Source organism: Conger conger, chromosome 2 (genome assembly GCF_963514075.1).
Source record: "Conger conger chromosome 2, fConCon1.1, whole genome shotgun sequence".
In the NCBI taxonomy this organism is placed as follows: domain Eukaryota; kingdom Metazoa; phylum Chordata; class Actinopteri; order Anguilliformes; family Congridae; genus Conger; species Conger conger.
The window spans coordinates 49,666,459-49,684,470 of record NC_083761.1 but is presented as its reverse complement, the minus strand read 5'-3'; the positions used below and the strand labels follow the sequence as shown (position 1 = coordinate 49,684,470).

The following is an 18,012-nucleotide window of genomic DNA, read 5'->3' as shown; positions in this document are numbered from 1 at the left end:
AAAGATGGTGGATGAAAATGACAAGATGCACGTATTATAATAGGAGTCAATGGAGAATGGCGTCTAACGAGCCCGCCTGGGAATTACAGGGCTCGTACCACAGTCCAGGCTTAGAGACTTGTATTTTTCTACAATCTATGGTTAAGACACATGTTTTAGACTGAACCAGATGGAACCTATGGACAGTCATGCATATTAAATTTACAGCACTCAAACAGCAGCCGTGATCAGACCTTCGTGTTGGACATATTTTCTGCAGACATGAACCATACTTTCACATATTGATTATTCACATATTGTTTCTAAAATCACCTCTCCTTAATATGTCACGATAAAGAAACTTGGAACGAAACATGAACGAATGTATGGACCGTGGGTATAATGTAAATGGAACAGTGTTTGTTTCTAACTGTGCAATGGGACGACTCTATTTCAACGTAATTGACATCATTCTTATGTCACTAAGATAATCAGCGACTGTCTGTTTACAGGTGCACAAAGTGTATGCTTTGTATACGTGAACGTCTTTTCTTCCACATTGAAAACGTTTTAGACAGCTAGCTATGTAACCGCTCAGCCTGCCTGAGAGGACCACGCACGTAACGGTGGGTGCAGTTGCTAAGAGACGGCAGCGTTGGTTGTTTACGATCCTTGTTGGGGGATGTGAGAGAAGACGGAGATCTAAAACGGAACAACATAAAGGAAACAATATTAGCCATAGGAAGTCTAAAACTGCCAAATAGCATAGTTTCGGGTGGTCGAACTGGAACGTAAGAATGTTGACTAATTTTTCAATTGTTATAACCACTCAGCTAGATAGCCAACTATTAACGTTAGCTAGCAAGTTACGTTAGCTAGGGATGGAATGCACGTTAGCTACACAACGTTAATGTTTCAGCAAATGCTTTTAAATAATGAATTGATTAACGTTATAGTTACCGACTTACATTAATCTGATTAGCTAAAAGTTAACTTCAAATCTAAATATCAATTCAAACCAGAAACTCATAACTTAAATGAAAATGTATTTTATTTAGAAATTTGGCCAGTAAGTTGTAAGTTAGGTTAACTTAATAGGTGTTTGGTTTTCATGACATATGTGACGTTAACGATAGTAACTCCTTTGTTCTTGACCCATATCGCAGATCTTCCAGCTACCGCGAGGAAAGGCGTGATGGCATCTCCACCAAATATGGACAGAGATGAACCTGAAAATGTAGTGACTGGTGGTGACAGTGACAGTGACACTGGCGCAGATAGTATGACGGATTCGGATGCAGAGAGTGACGAAAAAAAACACACAGACAGTAACGTTACTCCATTATCTTGCTTGCCTGACGCTGACAGCCACACTGAGGTCTCGCATCATCCTGAATCAGACAGAAGCACAGACAAGCAGCCCAGAACAGAAGGAGATATCTACATACACTCTGTTCTGTGAGTGTTTTTATCTGGATTGTCTTATTAAAATGAAAAAAGGAAGAATCACTTAGTGTCATGTGTGGTGTCATTAATGTAAAATGGTCTCTTTGTTTCACTCAGGAAATGTAATTGTGATGTGATGGTCTGCCAGTTCAACAGTGAAGGCACTATTCTGGCTGTGGGACTCTTTGACGGAACTATAAAAGTAAATTTGCAGTCATTGCACCTATGAAGTTATAATTTTACTGTTAACTGTTACAAACTATTCATTATAGAGACATATTTCATTGAGCTATAATGTCCCGGCCATTCACTATAAAAACTTTTTTTCTGTGTTTTGGCCCAGGTTTACAGTACAGATAATGGCAGTCTAGTGAAGACCCTGAGAGATAATGAGGTCATTCTGTCCCCTATTCCTGTCACTGCACTGCAGTTCTTTCACAGCACTCAGGCACACAGCCACCTGTTGGCCACTTGTGAGTACTGAATGTCTAATTGTCCCTCTTGCTTTCTGACTTTACTTCATTAATTTTCTCTTGAGCCCTAAATATACATATGCTTCTTTCCCCTTGTATCCCTGTTCTCAGATGCCAGTGGTGTTGTGAGGTGCTGGTATGTGTGGGGACAAGAGTGTATGTGGGACCTGAAAGAGGTGGGAGAAAGCAGTGGAAGGGAAAAGGGTCAGAGACAGACCCTGTCTCTAGCCGTCTCTTCCTCAGGTAAGGTAGCAGCCACTGGGGGCTCAGATTCTGCAATTCATCTCTACGACCTCCACACTCACCAGAGGGTGCTCACTTGCAGTGCCAGGTATGTTCCAAGTATCTCTTCTGGGAATCGACCCTTCATCAAAACAAAGATATGCTGGAATATGTGAATTTCAGGGGAAGCATTCACTTGATTACACTTTTCAGCGTTTAATTTAATAAATAAGTGTAGCATTTAATTTCTACTGGATTTCATGCATCATACAGTTGACTGCAAAAATGCCAAGTGAGAGGGCATTGAAAAAAACGTCATAAGTAACGTATAGCTATAGTTATTTACCACAATAAAACAATTTCAGTTTTAGGCTGAGTGTTTGGATTTGCGAACCTGTACTACTAGAATTAATTTAAATTCGTATTGCTGTATTTTACATTAGAACAGCTGACGGCTCCCGATACATTTACGGAATGTATAATTGTGAGCGTATCAGACTGTTTGTAAAACTACTTTGGCATGCCTCCTGTTAAACGACTTGTAAAACGTCTTTCTTGACTCAACGATATATTTCTGTGAACAGAACCTGTATTTTCAACGTTAGATGGTACACAAATGGGAAGTTCCAGAACAGACTGGTTTTATCTACAGTGTGAGGCTTTTACTCATTCGAGAGCAGTTCTTACACCGAAATTGGAAATCGAAATCTGTGTTCCTGGAGGTCGCTGTCGAGCAAATCTAGCCCGTTCGCAGTCATGAACGCGCGTAAACTCGCTCGCGCTGACAACAAACTCACTTTAAGAAAACATGCACGAGCTCCCGACGTGGCTATGTCTGGCTTGTAAAGTATTCTCCTCAGTTAAAACTGATCATGCTGCGTTTGCATCGTATTTCACAAAAAACATTCTATATGGTATAACTATTAATAAAGTTGAGTGATACAAAAACATAAGTCGGCGATTAACCATGAAATCACATCCGTTTATTCAGAAATATGTAAGGGAGCGTGGTAAAATGACAGTATATTTACGTGCATTATCACAGCAAGGTAATCCGAATTTCATGTTGCTGTGTATTCCTGTACAAAAAAATTATGCACTCTGATGATAATCTGTTCATTAATGTATTCTGCTTATGGCAGTAATACAGTTTCCTTGAAGACCAAATGGTTCTTGTTTGAGCACTACTCAGTGAGCACTTTATTAGATATTGATTAGACTTATTTTTTAGACTTCTACTGCTGTGCCCTATCCACTTAAAGTAAGGATTGGTTGTGTTCAGAGATGGTCTTCTGCATACCACCAGTGGCGGTCATATAGGCGGTGCAGCAGGTGCAATGGCACCAGGGCCCCTGGGTTGGGTGAGGCCCCGGAGGGCCCATTTCTCTCCATGTCTTATATCAGTATGTCCGTAGTCAGGTCCTGAAAATAACACAATTACGTTTGCTTTAAGAGTGGTGTGTGTTTATATATCCTTAAATAAGCAAATTGTCTCGGTCATGGTTATTACACTTTCTGTGTACAATATGTGATCATGCAAAATTTATACCATGTGACTATTTTACAGAAAAACTATTCAATGAAATAGCTTGTGGCAGGCCAATTCATTTGGTGTTGGTGTTATTTTCTGATATGCCAAGAGAAATGCTGCCGGGAAATATGTTTGCTGTTTTCCATTGTGAACTGTCTTGATCATGTGCTGATATTAGCTAGTCTAGTGTGTAAAATATTGAGCGCCATTTAGCTGTCTAGTGTGAAAATGCCCTTGAAGCACAAAAGTGGGTCGCAAAAAAGAAAGGATAAAAAAGGACCATGAGGAAAAGGTAGCAAAACTACTTAATCTGGACGGCGTTTTGAAAAAATTATCGCTCAACTGCTACCCTGTTCCTAAAAAAAGTAACTGATTTTCATACATTAATTCACATTTTATTGTAAAAAAATGCATTCAGTGACACATGAGTAGCATTGGCCTAAGCTTTAATTTTGTAAACATCCCAACTAACATTAGTTGATTTGTTGACTTTTGATTTGATTCTGTGGCCATCCAGTTGGTCCATGGTTTTGACTTGATTAATACAAATGTTCTAAAGTACCACAAACGATGTGTCCCAATAACTAAAGTTACTCATGAGCCAAATAAAATCCAAAGTATTGTCTCTAAAATATCTGTCTAATGGTGCTGTTTGCTTGTGTGTTTGTGTGTGTTTGTGTGCGTGCATTGGTTATATGCGTGTGTGTGCGTGCCTGCGTCTTGGTTGGAATTTTTTGTCAGAAGAAGGGCCTATAAAAAAATATTGCACCGGCGCCCATCCTAACTAGCTGCTGCCACTGCATACCACTGTTATTCTATCATTTATTCTCCTCTGATGTCTCTCATTAACAAGGAGTTTCTGTCTGCAGAACTGCTGCTCACTGGTTTTTTTATTTGTTTTTTGCACCATTCTTTACAAACCCTAGAGACTAGTATGCATGGAATCCCAGGAGATCAGCAGTTTCTGAGGTACTCAAACCACCCTGTCTGCCACCAACAATCATTCCACAGTCAAAGTCACTTCGATTGCATTTTCCCCCATTCTGATGGTTGATGTGAACATTAACTGAAGCTCCTGACCTGTATCTACATAATTGTATGCATTGTACTGCTGCCACACAATTGGTTGATTAGAGAATCGCATTAATAAGTAGGTGTAATGAAGTAAAAATGTTCCTAATAAAGTGCTCGGTGAATGTATGTGCCTTGGGTAGGCTTTATCTATGGGGGAAAAGGTCACACACTTGAAAAAATATCTCAGATGACATGTCATTATGTTTGTCGATTGACTACGTTTTATCTGGTTACAGTCTGGTCACATATTTTGATAGCTGGCAAATGCTGCCCTATGAAAAATGGTGACCCCTATGACAATGTCTGCCTGTTAACACCAGTCAAACATGCTTTGCTGTGTACATACATAAGAGGATGACATGTCACCTGAGAGGTTTGGGTTAGTGTGTAACTATTTATTTACTGGGTACAGTCAGGTCATATATGTTGATAGCTAGCAAGTGTTGCCTTATGAAAATGGGTGACCCCAATTATACCCCAATTATACTGTCTAAGTGTTGACCCCAGTCAGAGATTTTCTTGAGCAAGGAACATATTTAGGTAGCTGTCTTTGTGAAAGCAGGTCTCCCCCATTCTATGGTCTCATGAGTTCAGATTATATGGCTATATAGTGCTCATGCAATAACTAAAACTGTATTTTGCCATAAGCAAAATACTTTAATGAACATATTATATAATGAATATAGTGCATTGGTTTTATACAGGGACACACAGCAACATGAAATATACTAAGGTTCCTTCCTATGTACCTTAATTCACTCAAAAATAGTGTAATTCTGCCACACCTTCCATATTTCACAGTAAATGGATGTCATTTAATGGTTAATAGGGAGGTAAAGCGGATGTATCGGGAACGATACTTCCGGTATACTGCTCCCTTTTAAATAGAGCGGCAAAAGCTACGCAGTGTTGAAGTCTGCATTCAAAGTATGTTCTATATGGTTTAAATACATAGCTATATACTGAATACAGGATTTAATTTAGTAAAAAGTAATGTTCTGTGTTTTTAGATCGCAGAGATTGGCGAAAACTCCATAATGTTTTCCCTATCATAGTGACAAAATTTCCACATTGGAAAGCGCAATTTGGGAAAAAAACCCATGGGTCCGAATGTGTTGGTACATCCTGTGAGACTGGCTATCCCAAGATAGATAACGTCATCTTTATTGTTGCATTTGGTATACAAATCTGACCGTAGGCTCGTAACTACAAAATCTTTTTAAAAAAGCAATGAAGAGCTGCATAGTGATAATTTGCGGATGATCTGGAGCCTTTTCATTTTGTGTTACGATTTAATGCTTAATTTGATTATGTGACGTTGTGGTTGTTGCCATCTATGATGAAATCCGCTAGTATAGCACTTAGCAGTATACCGGAAATGCCATTCAGCGGGACTTCCGCTTTACCTCCTTATTGCCGACATATGTTTTTGTAGCACCCACCTTTATTAATACTTTAACCATATACAATATTTTAGTTGTGAAATACGATGCAAACAAACTATGATTTGGTTTTAACAGACTACTTCACAAGGTGAACATAGCGATGGACTGGCACGTGCATGCTTTATGGAATGTGAGTTTGTTGTCAGTGCAAGAGCCAGTTTATGTGCGTTCATGACAGTGAAGGGCTAAAACTGCTCAACAGCGACCACTGGTGGTCACCAATTTCGGTGTAACGGCAGCACTTATTTTTTCTCCACTACAAGCAGTGTTTCACTTAACCCGACCAGTTATATAATTTTAATGAACTGAAAGGAGAATGGTTCGTCACCTTGCGCCCTGCATTACAAATTTTTTTTGTGTATTATAAAATTTTTATTTTTATTGTTTTCCCCCTTCTCATTGTTAATATATACTGTACCTTTCTCTTTTTGTGCATGTGTGTGTTATGTGTGTATTTCTCCTCATTTGCACTTTCTCAAAGTGCCTACAACTCAGTTATGGACGGACATCGATTACGCATTTTTGCAGTGAATTTTCACCCAGAGAGAGAGAGAGAGTTCATTTCGGGGGGCTGGGACAACAGCATACAGGTACCTACACTGTACAGTTATTTTTACTGAATTAATAAAATGTCCTTAAAAATATTAGCTGGACATTTCTTTATTTTACATACGGCCAACACTAGAAATGATTACACAATTTGAATTGCACATGTTTAATATTTACTAAAAGTTATTTGTTGGTACCCCATACCTAGACATTTGACACTTTTCAGGGTCTCCCACAGAAATTACTGCAATGACTACAGACTCTGATACACATAAACTCCTGTATCTGATCTCTGTAATGTAGTAAACACCTCAGAGACTGCTGATCTCCTGGGATTTTCATGCACACTAGTCTCTAGAGTTTGGAAAGTGCACAAAAAAACAAAACAAAAAAAACTAGTGAGCAGCAGTTCTGCGGACAGAAACACCTTGTTAATGAGAGACATCAGAGGAGAATGGCAGGACTAGTTAAAGCTGACAGGAAGGCGGCAGTAACGCAAATAACCACACATTACAACATGGGATGGAGAAGAGCCTGAACAAAACACATCACAACTCTGTGTGGTTAGGCTACATCAGAAGTCTAAAAAATAAGTCTAATAAATACCTAATTAAGTGCTCACTGAGTGTATTTATAATTGTATTTGTCTGGTCATCCGTCATACTGAATATACTCCATATTAAATAATTCCAAAGTACAGTCAAACCCCAGAGACCTGATCCTCAGAAAACTGTTGCTTTGCCAATGTCACTATAAGGATTTATTTCTGATGTAAGTTATTTTACAAGTTTGCAAGTTTAGCCTATTGTTGGTTCTTTGATTGCAATTTACTGTATATGAGAGTTACTGTTTGGTCAAATGCCATTGATGTTATTAGCTTATGTTGACTTGAAATTAACTGAAATTAAATGAATATTTAATTTTGTAATATTGGTGCATTTTATCATCCCAAGTTGTGAAAATTCAGGTTCCGAATGACCACATTCTCAATGTGTTTGGGTGTCATTCCATGTGCCAATTTTTGAAAAACCTCCCACCTCATAGACTCAGATTTTCTTGTAATTGTCTTTTATAATTGTCTTTTGTAATTTGTTGCTTTTTATGAATTATGAAAGACTGCAAAGACTGATTGTTATTATTTCTGTTTTTTAAAGAGGCATAACTAACATAATAAAAAAACTTGGTAATCTTTCATAACTCTAGATAATATCTGTCTCCTGTTTCTATCACAATAGTTTTGGGATACCAGGCAGCAGCACTCTGTCAGGTAAGTCTGCCTGGATTTGTTTTACGTTTGTTTGACTCATTTTCAGTGTAGTGTATCATTGTCTGCACAATCCATTTTGATTTACAGTGCCCTCCATAACGTTTGGGACAATGTTTTTTTGCCTTTTTTATACCTGTAAAAAATACAGCAGTGTTCACACATAGTCCCCCAATTTCAAGGCACCATAACGTTTGGGGCACATCAATGTTATGTAAATGAAACTAGTCATGTTTAGTATTTTAGTAATTAGTATTTTGTGGCATATCCTTTGCATGCCCTGACTGCTTGAAGTCTGCAATTCATGGACATCACCTGTTGCTGGGTGTCTACTCTAGTAATGCTCTGCCAGGCCTGTAGCAGTCATCTTTATCTCATGCTTGTTTCAAAGGCTTGTCCCCTTAAGTTCTCTTCAGCCTATGAAAGGCATGCCCAATTAGTACAGATTGGGTGATTGACTTGGCCACTCAGGAATGGACATAGATTTTTTAGCTTTAAAAGAAAAAAAAGGTTTGGGATCGTTGTCTTGCTGTAAAATGAACCGCTGAGTTATTAGGCATTCGCTTGAAGTTGAGCAGATACTGTTGTGTCTCTATTCACTTCAGAATTTATTTTGCTACTACTATCATCAATGAAGATAAGTAAGTCAGTACTTCCGGCAGCCATACATGCCCAGGCCATAACACCCCCACCACCGTGTCTAACAGATGAGGTGGCATGCTTTGGATCTTGGGCAGTTCCTTCTCCCCTCCATACTTTGCTTTTGCCATCACGCTGATATAAGTTAATCTTCAAAATTTTTCCAGAACTGTTGTTTCTCTTTTAAGTAATTCTTGTTTTTGCGGCTAACCAGTGGTTTGCATCTTGCAGTGTAGCCTCTGTATCTCTGTTCATGAAGTTCTGCAGACAGAATTAGACAGGTGTTTAGTTCTTTATTATGGAGAGAATTCTTCTGTCATCAGCTGTGGAGGTCTTCCTTGGCCTGCCAGTCTTTGCGATTAGTAAGCTCTGCAGTGCTCTCTTTCATCTTAATTATGATTTGATTTTGAATATACTTTTCAATACTTTCAATATATTTTGAATATACTTTTTATAACAAACAAAAAGAACACTAAGCCAATACAGGGCTAGGCACAGGTAGCAACATGAGCAAACCCACTGTGAACATAAGGACACTGCTATGAACTGAGAGAGGGCAGTGTAAACAACAAGACACAGGTGATACAATGATAACTAAACTAACTCACAGGTGAACTAACTAAAACACTAAATGAAGTAATAATCAAGAAAGAAGCAAAAAACTAAAGAGAATAATAAAGGAACTAATCAGGGAATGAAAACCAATGAAACAATCAGGAAATGAGAACAATTAAACAGTTAGTAACAGGTGAAACTAATAACGAAGGTCAAAATGGAAAATGAAAAACAGTAATTACGAAAACGAAATACGAAAACTGAGCATGTCAAAGTGTTAAGCCTGGAGTTTTAGAACAATTAGTGATTTAACGTTTCAATTAACTTGGGTCGTCATGGAAACAGTGGTTTATTTGTTTACTTGGTGCTTTGGTGTGGACTGCCTTGTTTTGAAAATTAAACATGTTCCGAGATTTCTCTAGTTTTGTCTCGTCTCGTCTTGGCTGTTCTTTGTGCATTCCAGAAAGATTGATCTGGCAAATTGCTGGCACAAACATTTGTGTTTTGATGTTAGTGTGAATAGTGCCTTAACATTACCAGATCCAAGCCTACCATCGGCCAAGGAGAGTGTCAGTCTGTATGTGTGCTGTGAGCTGTAGAAGGTGTTGGGATTCCATCAGTACCCAATTCAAAAATGAATAGAGAGTTGGCCCTTCAATCAGTGTGCAGTTTTGACAACAGAGAAGTTGGGCGTGGTACAGAACTGGAAGACCGGCTGGCACTCAGTGCTTGAATTGGTCCGATACTCACTGGTAGCCTACTTTTGTTTGTTTTTTGCCCATATGCGTACTGTTACTTCTTATTGCGTACTGCCTCTTATTAGTGCATCTCGGCATGCATTTTCAGTGCATATTTACCACAATAAGACTAATTAGTTAGGCTGCCAGTTTTTACTACCAAAACTGTAGCAAAAACGTTCAGACATGTATTCCCCCCCCCCCCCATTCCAAGCACTGTTTTCAAAACCTGAATTGATTGCTAGTAGCTAGTAGATGGTATTATAACCTACATGTGTCCAGGTGGATAAATGAGGATAGGATAAATGAGTCCAGAGCAGAGCTTTTTGTGCTGTATGGACCACACCAACAGCCCTTATACTGTATTTAAAATATATAGCCTATCTTCTATTTCCAGAAAAGGATATTAAAAAGAAGACTCCCTCCAAACCAGTACCTATTGGCTTGGGTTTGCAGGTGCAAAGAATGTAAATCAATAGATGCAAATGAGGAGGTGACCGTTGAGGCAGTGTGAACACTTTATCAGAGAGTTGATACCTCTGACTGGCAATGCACAAATAATACATAAAAATATGATTACTGAGATAAACTCAAAATGCTGATCATGTGAAAAATGCTGTACTTTATTAATGTTTCAAATTAACCAACCAAAATTAAAGATTCATTTAATTTAAGTTTTTTTGTCTCAGTAATCATATTGTTTCTTTCTATAAAGTATTTTTTTGTGCATTGCCAGTGAGGGGTGCTAATAATTCCAGAGCCCACTGTATATGATGCTTTTTAGCCCAACCATAAATTGCTACCACAAGAACACTCGTCTGAATTTGTTTCATGTTGATGGTCAATATACATTTTATAAGCAACATTCAAATGCCTCCGGCTTTCCAGCAGCTGCCATCAATATCAACATTGTCATGTATTGGTTGTGCCAGTGTAAAAATGCATTGCTGAGGGATGAAAATGCTTATGTATGTAATGAGAAAACAAGTTCAGTAAAACACGTGGAATTGAATATCAGTCTCCATATTTATTGTTGGTCTCGTATCAGTTGAATACCAGATATAACAAGCATCTTCCCTCCTCTGCTTACCATGTAGTATGAAGCTTTGGCTTTCATTTTCAGTGTGTGAAGGAACGTTTTGGTTGACAGATGGCTCACTTGAAATAAAGACATCCTGAAGGAACAGGGGTAATCATAGTTACTGTTACCATCAATCAGAGGTGAATTTTATAGACACTAGGCAAGGCAGGTAACTCATATATTTTATTACACATTGGCACGTCCTAATATATTTAATATATGATGTACTTCTGTTTTTTTCTTTAGGATGTTGTTTGGCCCTCATGTATGTGGGGACTCTCTGCAGATTGATTCTGTGACCAATCAAATCCTTTCTGGATCCTGGAGAAAAGAGAAGCCATTAGAGGTAATTGCATGAATTCAATTATTGACTCAATTATACTATAACACTGCTATGGTTTAAATCCATCTAGTGGGCATATTAGACATCCCCTCTGTGTCAATATAGTGCAGTATACTGTGTATTTGGATATTTTCTCTGCTTTCAGATTTTCGATTATGATTCGTGTCGGAAATTATCAGAGGGACCTAATGACCCCAAAGGACAGAGCAGAGTGAGTCTCTCCACATATATCACCCGCTACATCATACATAATTTCTGCGTGTGCGTTTTTTTTGTCAAAACCTCTCAAAGATTGTCACTGAGTAAAAATGTTGGTTTATCTTGCTGCATCTTAAACCTTAAACTTTTACCAACTCCATTTGAGCTCACAGTTGGGGTTGCTACCCATCCTGTCCAACATCTGCTTTCCATTCTTAAACAATACAGAGCACTATTTGTTCTGTAATTTTAGACGTGTGTGGACCAAACACGCTTTATAGTCTGGGGTGGGGGCCATTTTTGCAAATGATCCCATGCACCAGCTGCTCAAGTTTATTGTAGTTTCCGGAATTCAGCTTAAATAATGATTGTCCAAAGTAAGTAAAATGTGCAAAACATGATTTTTGAATTTGTTGAATCAATTGGCTTAAACAATACTTCCTTGTGTAGTCAACTAAATGTTGGAATTGACAACCATAATCAATTCCTGGATTAAATCATGCTGTATCTCACAGCTAACTTTCCCCTTATACTTTTTTAACAGCCGTTTCACTCTGGCCTGTACCTTTTTGTGTTTAGCTGCTCATATGCTGGTTTATTATAATCTTCGTCCTGCAGTCTGAAAAAAGTACATGCAGAGAAAATTAGACCTGTGTGTTCAATGTACCAGCTCTTTGTGATCGGTCTTGACATACACTCAGTGGTCACTTTATTAGGTACACCATGTTGTTAATGCAAATATTTAGTCAGCCAATCATGTTGCAGCAACTAAATGCATAAAAGCATGCAGACGTGGACAAGTGGTTCAGCTATTTTTCAGACCAAATCAGAACAGGGAATAAGTGTGATCTAAGTGACCATGGAATAATTGTTGGTGCCAGACAGGGTTGATTGGGTATCTCAGAAACTGCTGATGTTTTGGGATTTTCACACACAACAGTCTCTAGAATTCGCAGAGAATGGTGCAAAAAATAAAAACATCCAGTGAAATAACCACGTATTACAACAGTGGTATGCAGAAGAGCATCTCTGAACACACAACACGTCAAACCTCTAAGTAGATAGGCTAGAACAGCAGAAGACTAAATACATCTAAAACAGAAGTCTAATAAATACCTAATAAAGTGCTCACTGCGTGTCCATGTTGCACTTCTCCACACATATCTGTTACAGTATCATTTCATTATTTTACACATTTACATTTAGGCATGTACAGTAGTGTGAAAAAGTTTGAGAATCCCTGGTCAAAAAGCCTTTTACAATTAATATCAATTAAGGGAACAGAAGCGAACCTGACCTCTGAATAGTACAATGTTAAACATGACACATTTCTTCACATTTTAAAGCAAGATTACTTTTTATGAAAATTTTTAACAGTTTCAAAATAATAAAAAAAGGGAAAAGGCCCTGGGCAGAAGTTTCGGAACTCTGTCAACTATAACAGATTGTAAACACTTCCTGTAGCCAGCTGAGTCTTTCGATTCTTGCTCTTTACATTATTGGCATTTGGCAGATCCTCTCATCCAGAGCGATGTACAGTTGATTAGACTAAGCAGGAGACAATCCTCCCCTGGAGCAATGCAGGGTTAAGGGCCTTGCTCAAGGGCCCAACGGCTGTGCGGATCTTATTGTGGCTACACTGGGATTTGAACCACCAACCTTGCATGTCCCAGTCATTTACCTTAACCGCTACGCTACAGGCCGCCCAATTCAATGCTCTTGAATTGTTCCCATTCTTCCTGGCAGAACACCTCTAGCTCAGAAATAGTCTTTGGCCTCCTTGCATGTACGGCATGTTTGAGATCTCTCCACAGATTTTCAATAATATTGCTGGCACAAACCAAGTCTGAGGACTGTGGTGGCCATTCCAAAACCTTCATCTGTCTTTCCTGGAGGTACTTCATGGTTGATTTTGAGGTCTGCTTTGGATCATTGTCTTGCTGGGATATCCAACCTTTCTTCAACTTTAATATCTGGACTGACCTTTGAACATTAGCCTCTAAAATGTCTTGATATTTGGTGGAATCCATTCTTCTTTCCACCTGCACAATATTTCCTGTGTCACATAACCGCAAAGCATAATGGTTCCACCTCCATGCTTCACAGTTGGCAAGGTGTTCTTCTCTACAAAGACTTCACCCTTTTTTCTCCAAAAGTACCCCCTTTTTTTTGCATACTTCAGACACTTAATTTTATGGTGAGTGTCACACTCTGGGCTCCCGTGTCCTAGTGTTTTCTCTTTCCTGCCTTTGTTTTTTTGTGCAATCTAGCCAGAAATAGAACCAGTAACCCAGATGATCGACCACGAAACTCTCCAGTTCCAGGGTCTCCAGTTCCCAAACTCGAAAGACGCCTATGTGATCACATTCATGGATGGATAGGCACGTTAGTGGGGAACAGCCTTTTGGGGCTCCTGAATCTGATGATTTCCATTCATTCTCACCCGAGATGAAGAAAGTCTTTGACCAGTCAGCTGTGGGACACGGCTGCAGCTTACCAGCTTATGCAAGAGAACAGCTCAGTGTCAGATTTCTCTATTGAGTTTCGCACACATTTTTACAAGGACTATCTGAACAGATAAAGGATGAACTTACTACTTGTGAGCTCCCTCAGATGCTGGACGTTCTAATTGACTTGGCTATCCGGGTGGATTCCCGGTTGCGAGAACGTTGGACCGAGAAACATGCCGGTCTTCCCCCCTGCTTCCAGTGAACAGCCTCTGGTCAGCACCGGAACCGATGCAAGTCAACCGCAACCGCTTATCTATGTGAGAGAGACAAAGGCAAATTTCTAAACAGACGTGTCTGTAATTCACCGGACAAGGCTATTTCCTCGCTGACTGTCCAGTAAAAGGAACTGCCCGTCAGTAAGTGAGGAGGTTCTGGAAGGGAGGCCAGCAGCAGGTACTTTTTTGATCTACTCCAGGGCTGATGCCAACTTCATGTGCCCTACCTTGGTCAGCCGATTGAAGATTCCCACTTTGCGTCTGACGACTGGTCTCCACGCTTACAGGTGTTCCCCTAGCAGAAGTCGACTACGTCAACACTCCTCTGGAAATACTGGTTTTCCAGAACCAGGATTTCCAGAAACCATCGTGTAGAGGCGGCCTTGTACATCATGAAGTCCCCTCATGTTCCAATGGTGCTGGGCCGATCCTGGCTCCTACGCCACAACCCACAGATTGACGGGGTTCAGGGAACAATTACTGGCTGGCGACCTGGTTGTCACATCTCCTGCCTCTGCTCTGCTTCTGGTCCCTTGGCTCCTGTTTTCCCTGCCGAGGAGGTGTCCATCGATCTGACGAATGTGCCACCCCTGTACCAGGTCTTCAACAACTTCCAAGCCTGCTCTCTACTGCCTCACGGCTCTTACGACTGTCCTATTGACTTGCTCCCAGGTACCAAGGGGATGACTCTACTCCCTATCTGCACCTGAAACCACGCCCATGGAGAAATACATCTGTGAGTCTCTGGCTTTCAGTCTCATTCGCCTCTTGTCTTCGCCCGCCGGATCAGGATTCTTCTTTCTGGAGAAGGAGAAGAAGATCAAGTCACTTCAACGCTACCCCCTGCCACTCATCTCCTCAGTATTTTCCACACTCCAGAAGAGCAAGATCTTCACCAAACTCAACCTTCTTAATGCTACTATCTGGTTGGAATCAGAGAAGGGGAGGAGTGGAAGATGGCACAGTGGTCACTATGAGTACCTGGTCATGCATTTTGGGTAATAGACCCAGAGAGGACTAAGGTAGTGCTGGACTGGCCTCAGCCTGCTAACCCCAAAGGGTTTCCTTGGCTTTGCCAACTTCTGTCAGAGGTTCATCCATGGCTACAGCTCAGTCCCCACCCCTCTCAAAGCCCTGTGGGAGGGTTTGGTTATCCTCCTGGGACATTCCCTTAGGAACCATCTGCCACCAGCTGTCCCCACAGTTCATCGGTCCTTACTCCATCACCAAGGTCATCAGTCCCTCTGCCGTCCGCCTGCACCTTCCACCTCCCCTGCGCCACATCCATCCAATGTTCCATGTGTCAGGCGTCAAGCCATACATACTGTCCCGTCTCAGCCCTCCAACCTGACCCCCCCTGGCTCATCGACAGCGACCCAGTTTACACTGTCCATCGCCTTCTCTGCCAAGACATCTACTTTGCCAAGTTCTGGGTTGTGATTAGATCTTTGGTCCCCGTGCCTGACAGATCATTCTTTCTGGCAACTGTGCCATGTAGGCCTTTATTGTTTAAAGTATGGTGTATTGTTGTCCTGGGAACATCTAGACCTGTGTTTGCTACTCTTTTTTTGCAGCACTGTTGCATTGGTGTGTGGATTCTTCTGAGCATTTCTTAACAGTTCTCTGGCCATTATATCTGAAATCTTGCTTGGTCTTCAACTGACCTTGCCTTGTCTTCAACTGTTCCATTTATCTTCCATTTTCTAATAATGTTTCTGACAGTGGAAATGAGTAGTTTGAGAGAGTTTTTGTAGCCTTCTCCTTCTTGGTGGAAATTAGCCATCTTCACTCTGAAATCCTTGGACAACTGTTTAGAGGAACCCATGGTTGGATACAGCCACTGCAGTTGGATACTTTAGAAGGCATGGAGTTACATCAGAATAAAAAGTTCAGCCCTGAAATTATATTCACCTGACTCATTGAAGCCCTAATGAGTAAATCACCTGGATCTGGGCCTCATGTTCTTAAAAAGTAACAATGAATAATCCAAAAGGGTTTCCAAACTTTTGCACAGGGCCCTTTTCCTTTTTTATATAATTTATAAACAGTAAAAAATGAAAATGAAAAAGCAATAATAAAAAGCATATAAAAATTTGCAGAAAGGTCTCATGTTTAAAGAATGTCCACATTTTTTTCCAGGGTGTACATTGGCTGCTGATTAAATTAAATCACAAAAACCGAGATGGCTGAGAGTTTGAGACCCCTGTCCCAGATAATCTCATACTTGAGATTTACTTGAGAATTTATCCAGGTTTTAACTATAATATATCCTCACAGATATTGACTTGTCACTGGCTGGACCAGAACCAGATTTTGGCAGGTGGTAGCCAGACAAACATGCTGAGAGTCATTGATCGCCAAACATTGCTGGTGAGTAGACTGAATAGGTACATTTTTTATTTCCTGTGTCTCAGGTTCTGTGGTGGCTGCTGAGCTGAAAATTGACAGTTTGTTTTCAATCATTTTCCTTGATTAACAATAATCAATAAAATGTAATGTATTGTTTAATCTCCCTGTGATGTGAAGAGAGAGGCTATGTGTTTACCTGCCAATGGAATATTCAGATTGTTGGTACACTTAATACATTTTTTTTAATGAAAACATGCCAGATCAATAAAGGGAAGTTTTCATCCCCATCAGACTTCAGCACACCAGCTGCTGCTGCTCAGTTTCTCTGTGAGTATGTGCTAACTGCTTCCCCTGTTCTCCTTCAGTCTGTTTCCAGGCTAATTGGACTCCCCTCAGCGGTCATCAGTTCTTGTATCTGTCCTGGTGGAAAGTGGACGGGATTAATTGCAGCCTCGTCAGGGAAACAAATCTTCCTATTGAAACGGGGTTGCCTCAAGATGTGAAGAAAAGCATAAAAAATTAAATTGTGTTTGGTAGATGGTTTAAGACATTAGTTGAAAAAAGCCTCCAGGCTTCAAGGACTTCAAGGAATTTCTATTGAGTTGAACATATCCATCTATCCAAAATAGTGAAAAAAGACATGCATATGGCTTGACTAATGTGGATGTGCTACCGTCATAAATTGAAAGTTTTCTGTCAGATACGCATGATCTTTTGCGGATTTTTATTTTAGTATGCTATTCAGTGTCTTCAATGCTAAAATGACTTCCATGTCGTTATGGTTGCTGAAGTTTGTTATAAATGTTATAACTTTGATGCCATATATGTGGTAGAACAATAATTCAGTTTTCTATACTAATTCAGCATAAATAATTCTTATGTTGTGGCTCTGTGAATATGCTACGAAAGTAGTTTCAGTTCATTTATTAACTGATGTTTAAACAAAATTTACAAAGGATTGGCATATTTTAAGGGAAATTAGCTAGGAGCTATGGAAACTGAATTCAGTGAACTGTGTTTAGTAACTTGTTGTTATTATTTTCAATTGCAAATCTTTTTGCCCTTTTGTGAAGTAAAGGTATATTAGTATACATTAAAGTATATGTTGTTTTAATCCTTTTCTTTGTATTTTTGGAATAAACATTCTTACAATTAGTGGATTTATGTTGTTTGTTTTTTCAATTGTTCAGTCCCATGTTTCTCAGGTGTAATATACAATGTGTTAAAATAACCTAACTAATGGCAAATGGAAGATGAAGACCTTAACTAAATAAAGATCTACATATCTTACCCTAAAATGAGTTTGTAAAGTTGTAGTTACAAAGAACGGAACAACAACTTGAAACAATTTTTGAATTTTATTAAAACCAGAAAACAATGATAAGATAAGGATGACGACCAG

General features: G+C 39.6%; 1 protein-coding gene across 2 annotated transcripts; it reads left to right on the top strand.

Moving 5' to 3' along the window:
- The first annotated feature begins 19 nt into the window (after positions 1-19).
- Positions 20-17,765, top strand: LOC133121549 (U5 small nuclear ribonucleoprotein 40 kDa protein-like). 2 transcript variants are annotated; one of them, XM_061230801.1, is made up of 11 exons: positions 20-605; positions 1,146-1,437; positions 1,543-1,627; positions 1,769-1,898; positions 2,010-2,229; positions 6,652-6,760; positions 7,955-7,986; positions 11,242-11,341; positions 11,484-11,549; positions 16,539-16,631; positions 16,976-17,765. In XM_061230801.1, the coding sequence occupies exons 2-11, from the start codon at positions 1,175-1,177 to the stop codon at positions 17,111-17,113; spliced, it is 1,236 nt and encodes a 411-aa protein (XP_061086785.1). In that variant the 5' UTR covers positions 20-605; positions 1,146-1,174; the 3' UTR covers positions 17,114-17,765. The 2 variants fall into 2 exon arrangements, with proteins under 2 accessions (XP_061086785.1, XP_061086784.1); XM_061230800.1 differs by lacking the exon at positions 20-605 and adding an exon at positions 617-770.
- The last annotated feature ends 247 nt before the right edge of the window (positions 17,766-18,012 follow it).

Excerpts from the sequence above, each read along its gene's own strand:
- LOC133121549 (XM_061230801.1), top strand. The coding sequence starts at position 1,175 with ATGGCATCTCCACCAAATATGGACAGAGATGAACCTGAAAATGTAGTG. Across the intron at positions 1,438-1,542 it reads ATCTACATACACTCTGTTCT|GAAATGTAATTGTGATGTGA; the intron begins GTGAGTGTTTTT and ends TGTTTCACTCAG. Across the intron at positions 1,899-2,009 it reads CAGCCACCTGTTGGCCACTT|ATGCCAGTGGTGTTGTGAGG; the intron begins GTGAGTACTGAA and ends CCCTGTTCTCAG.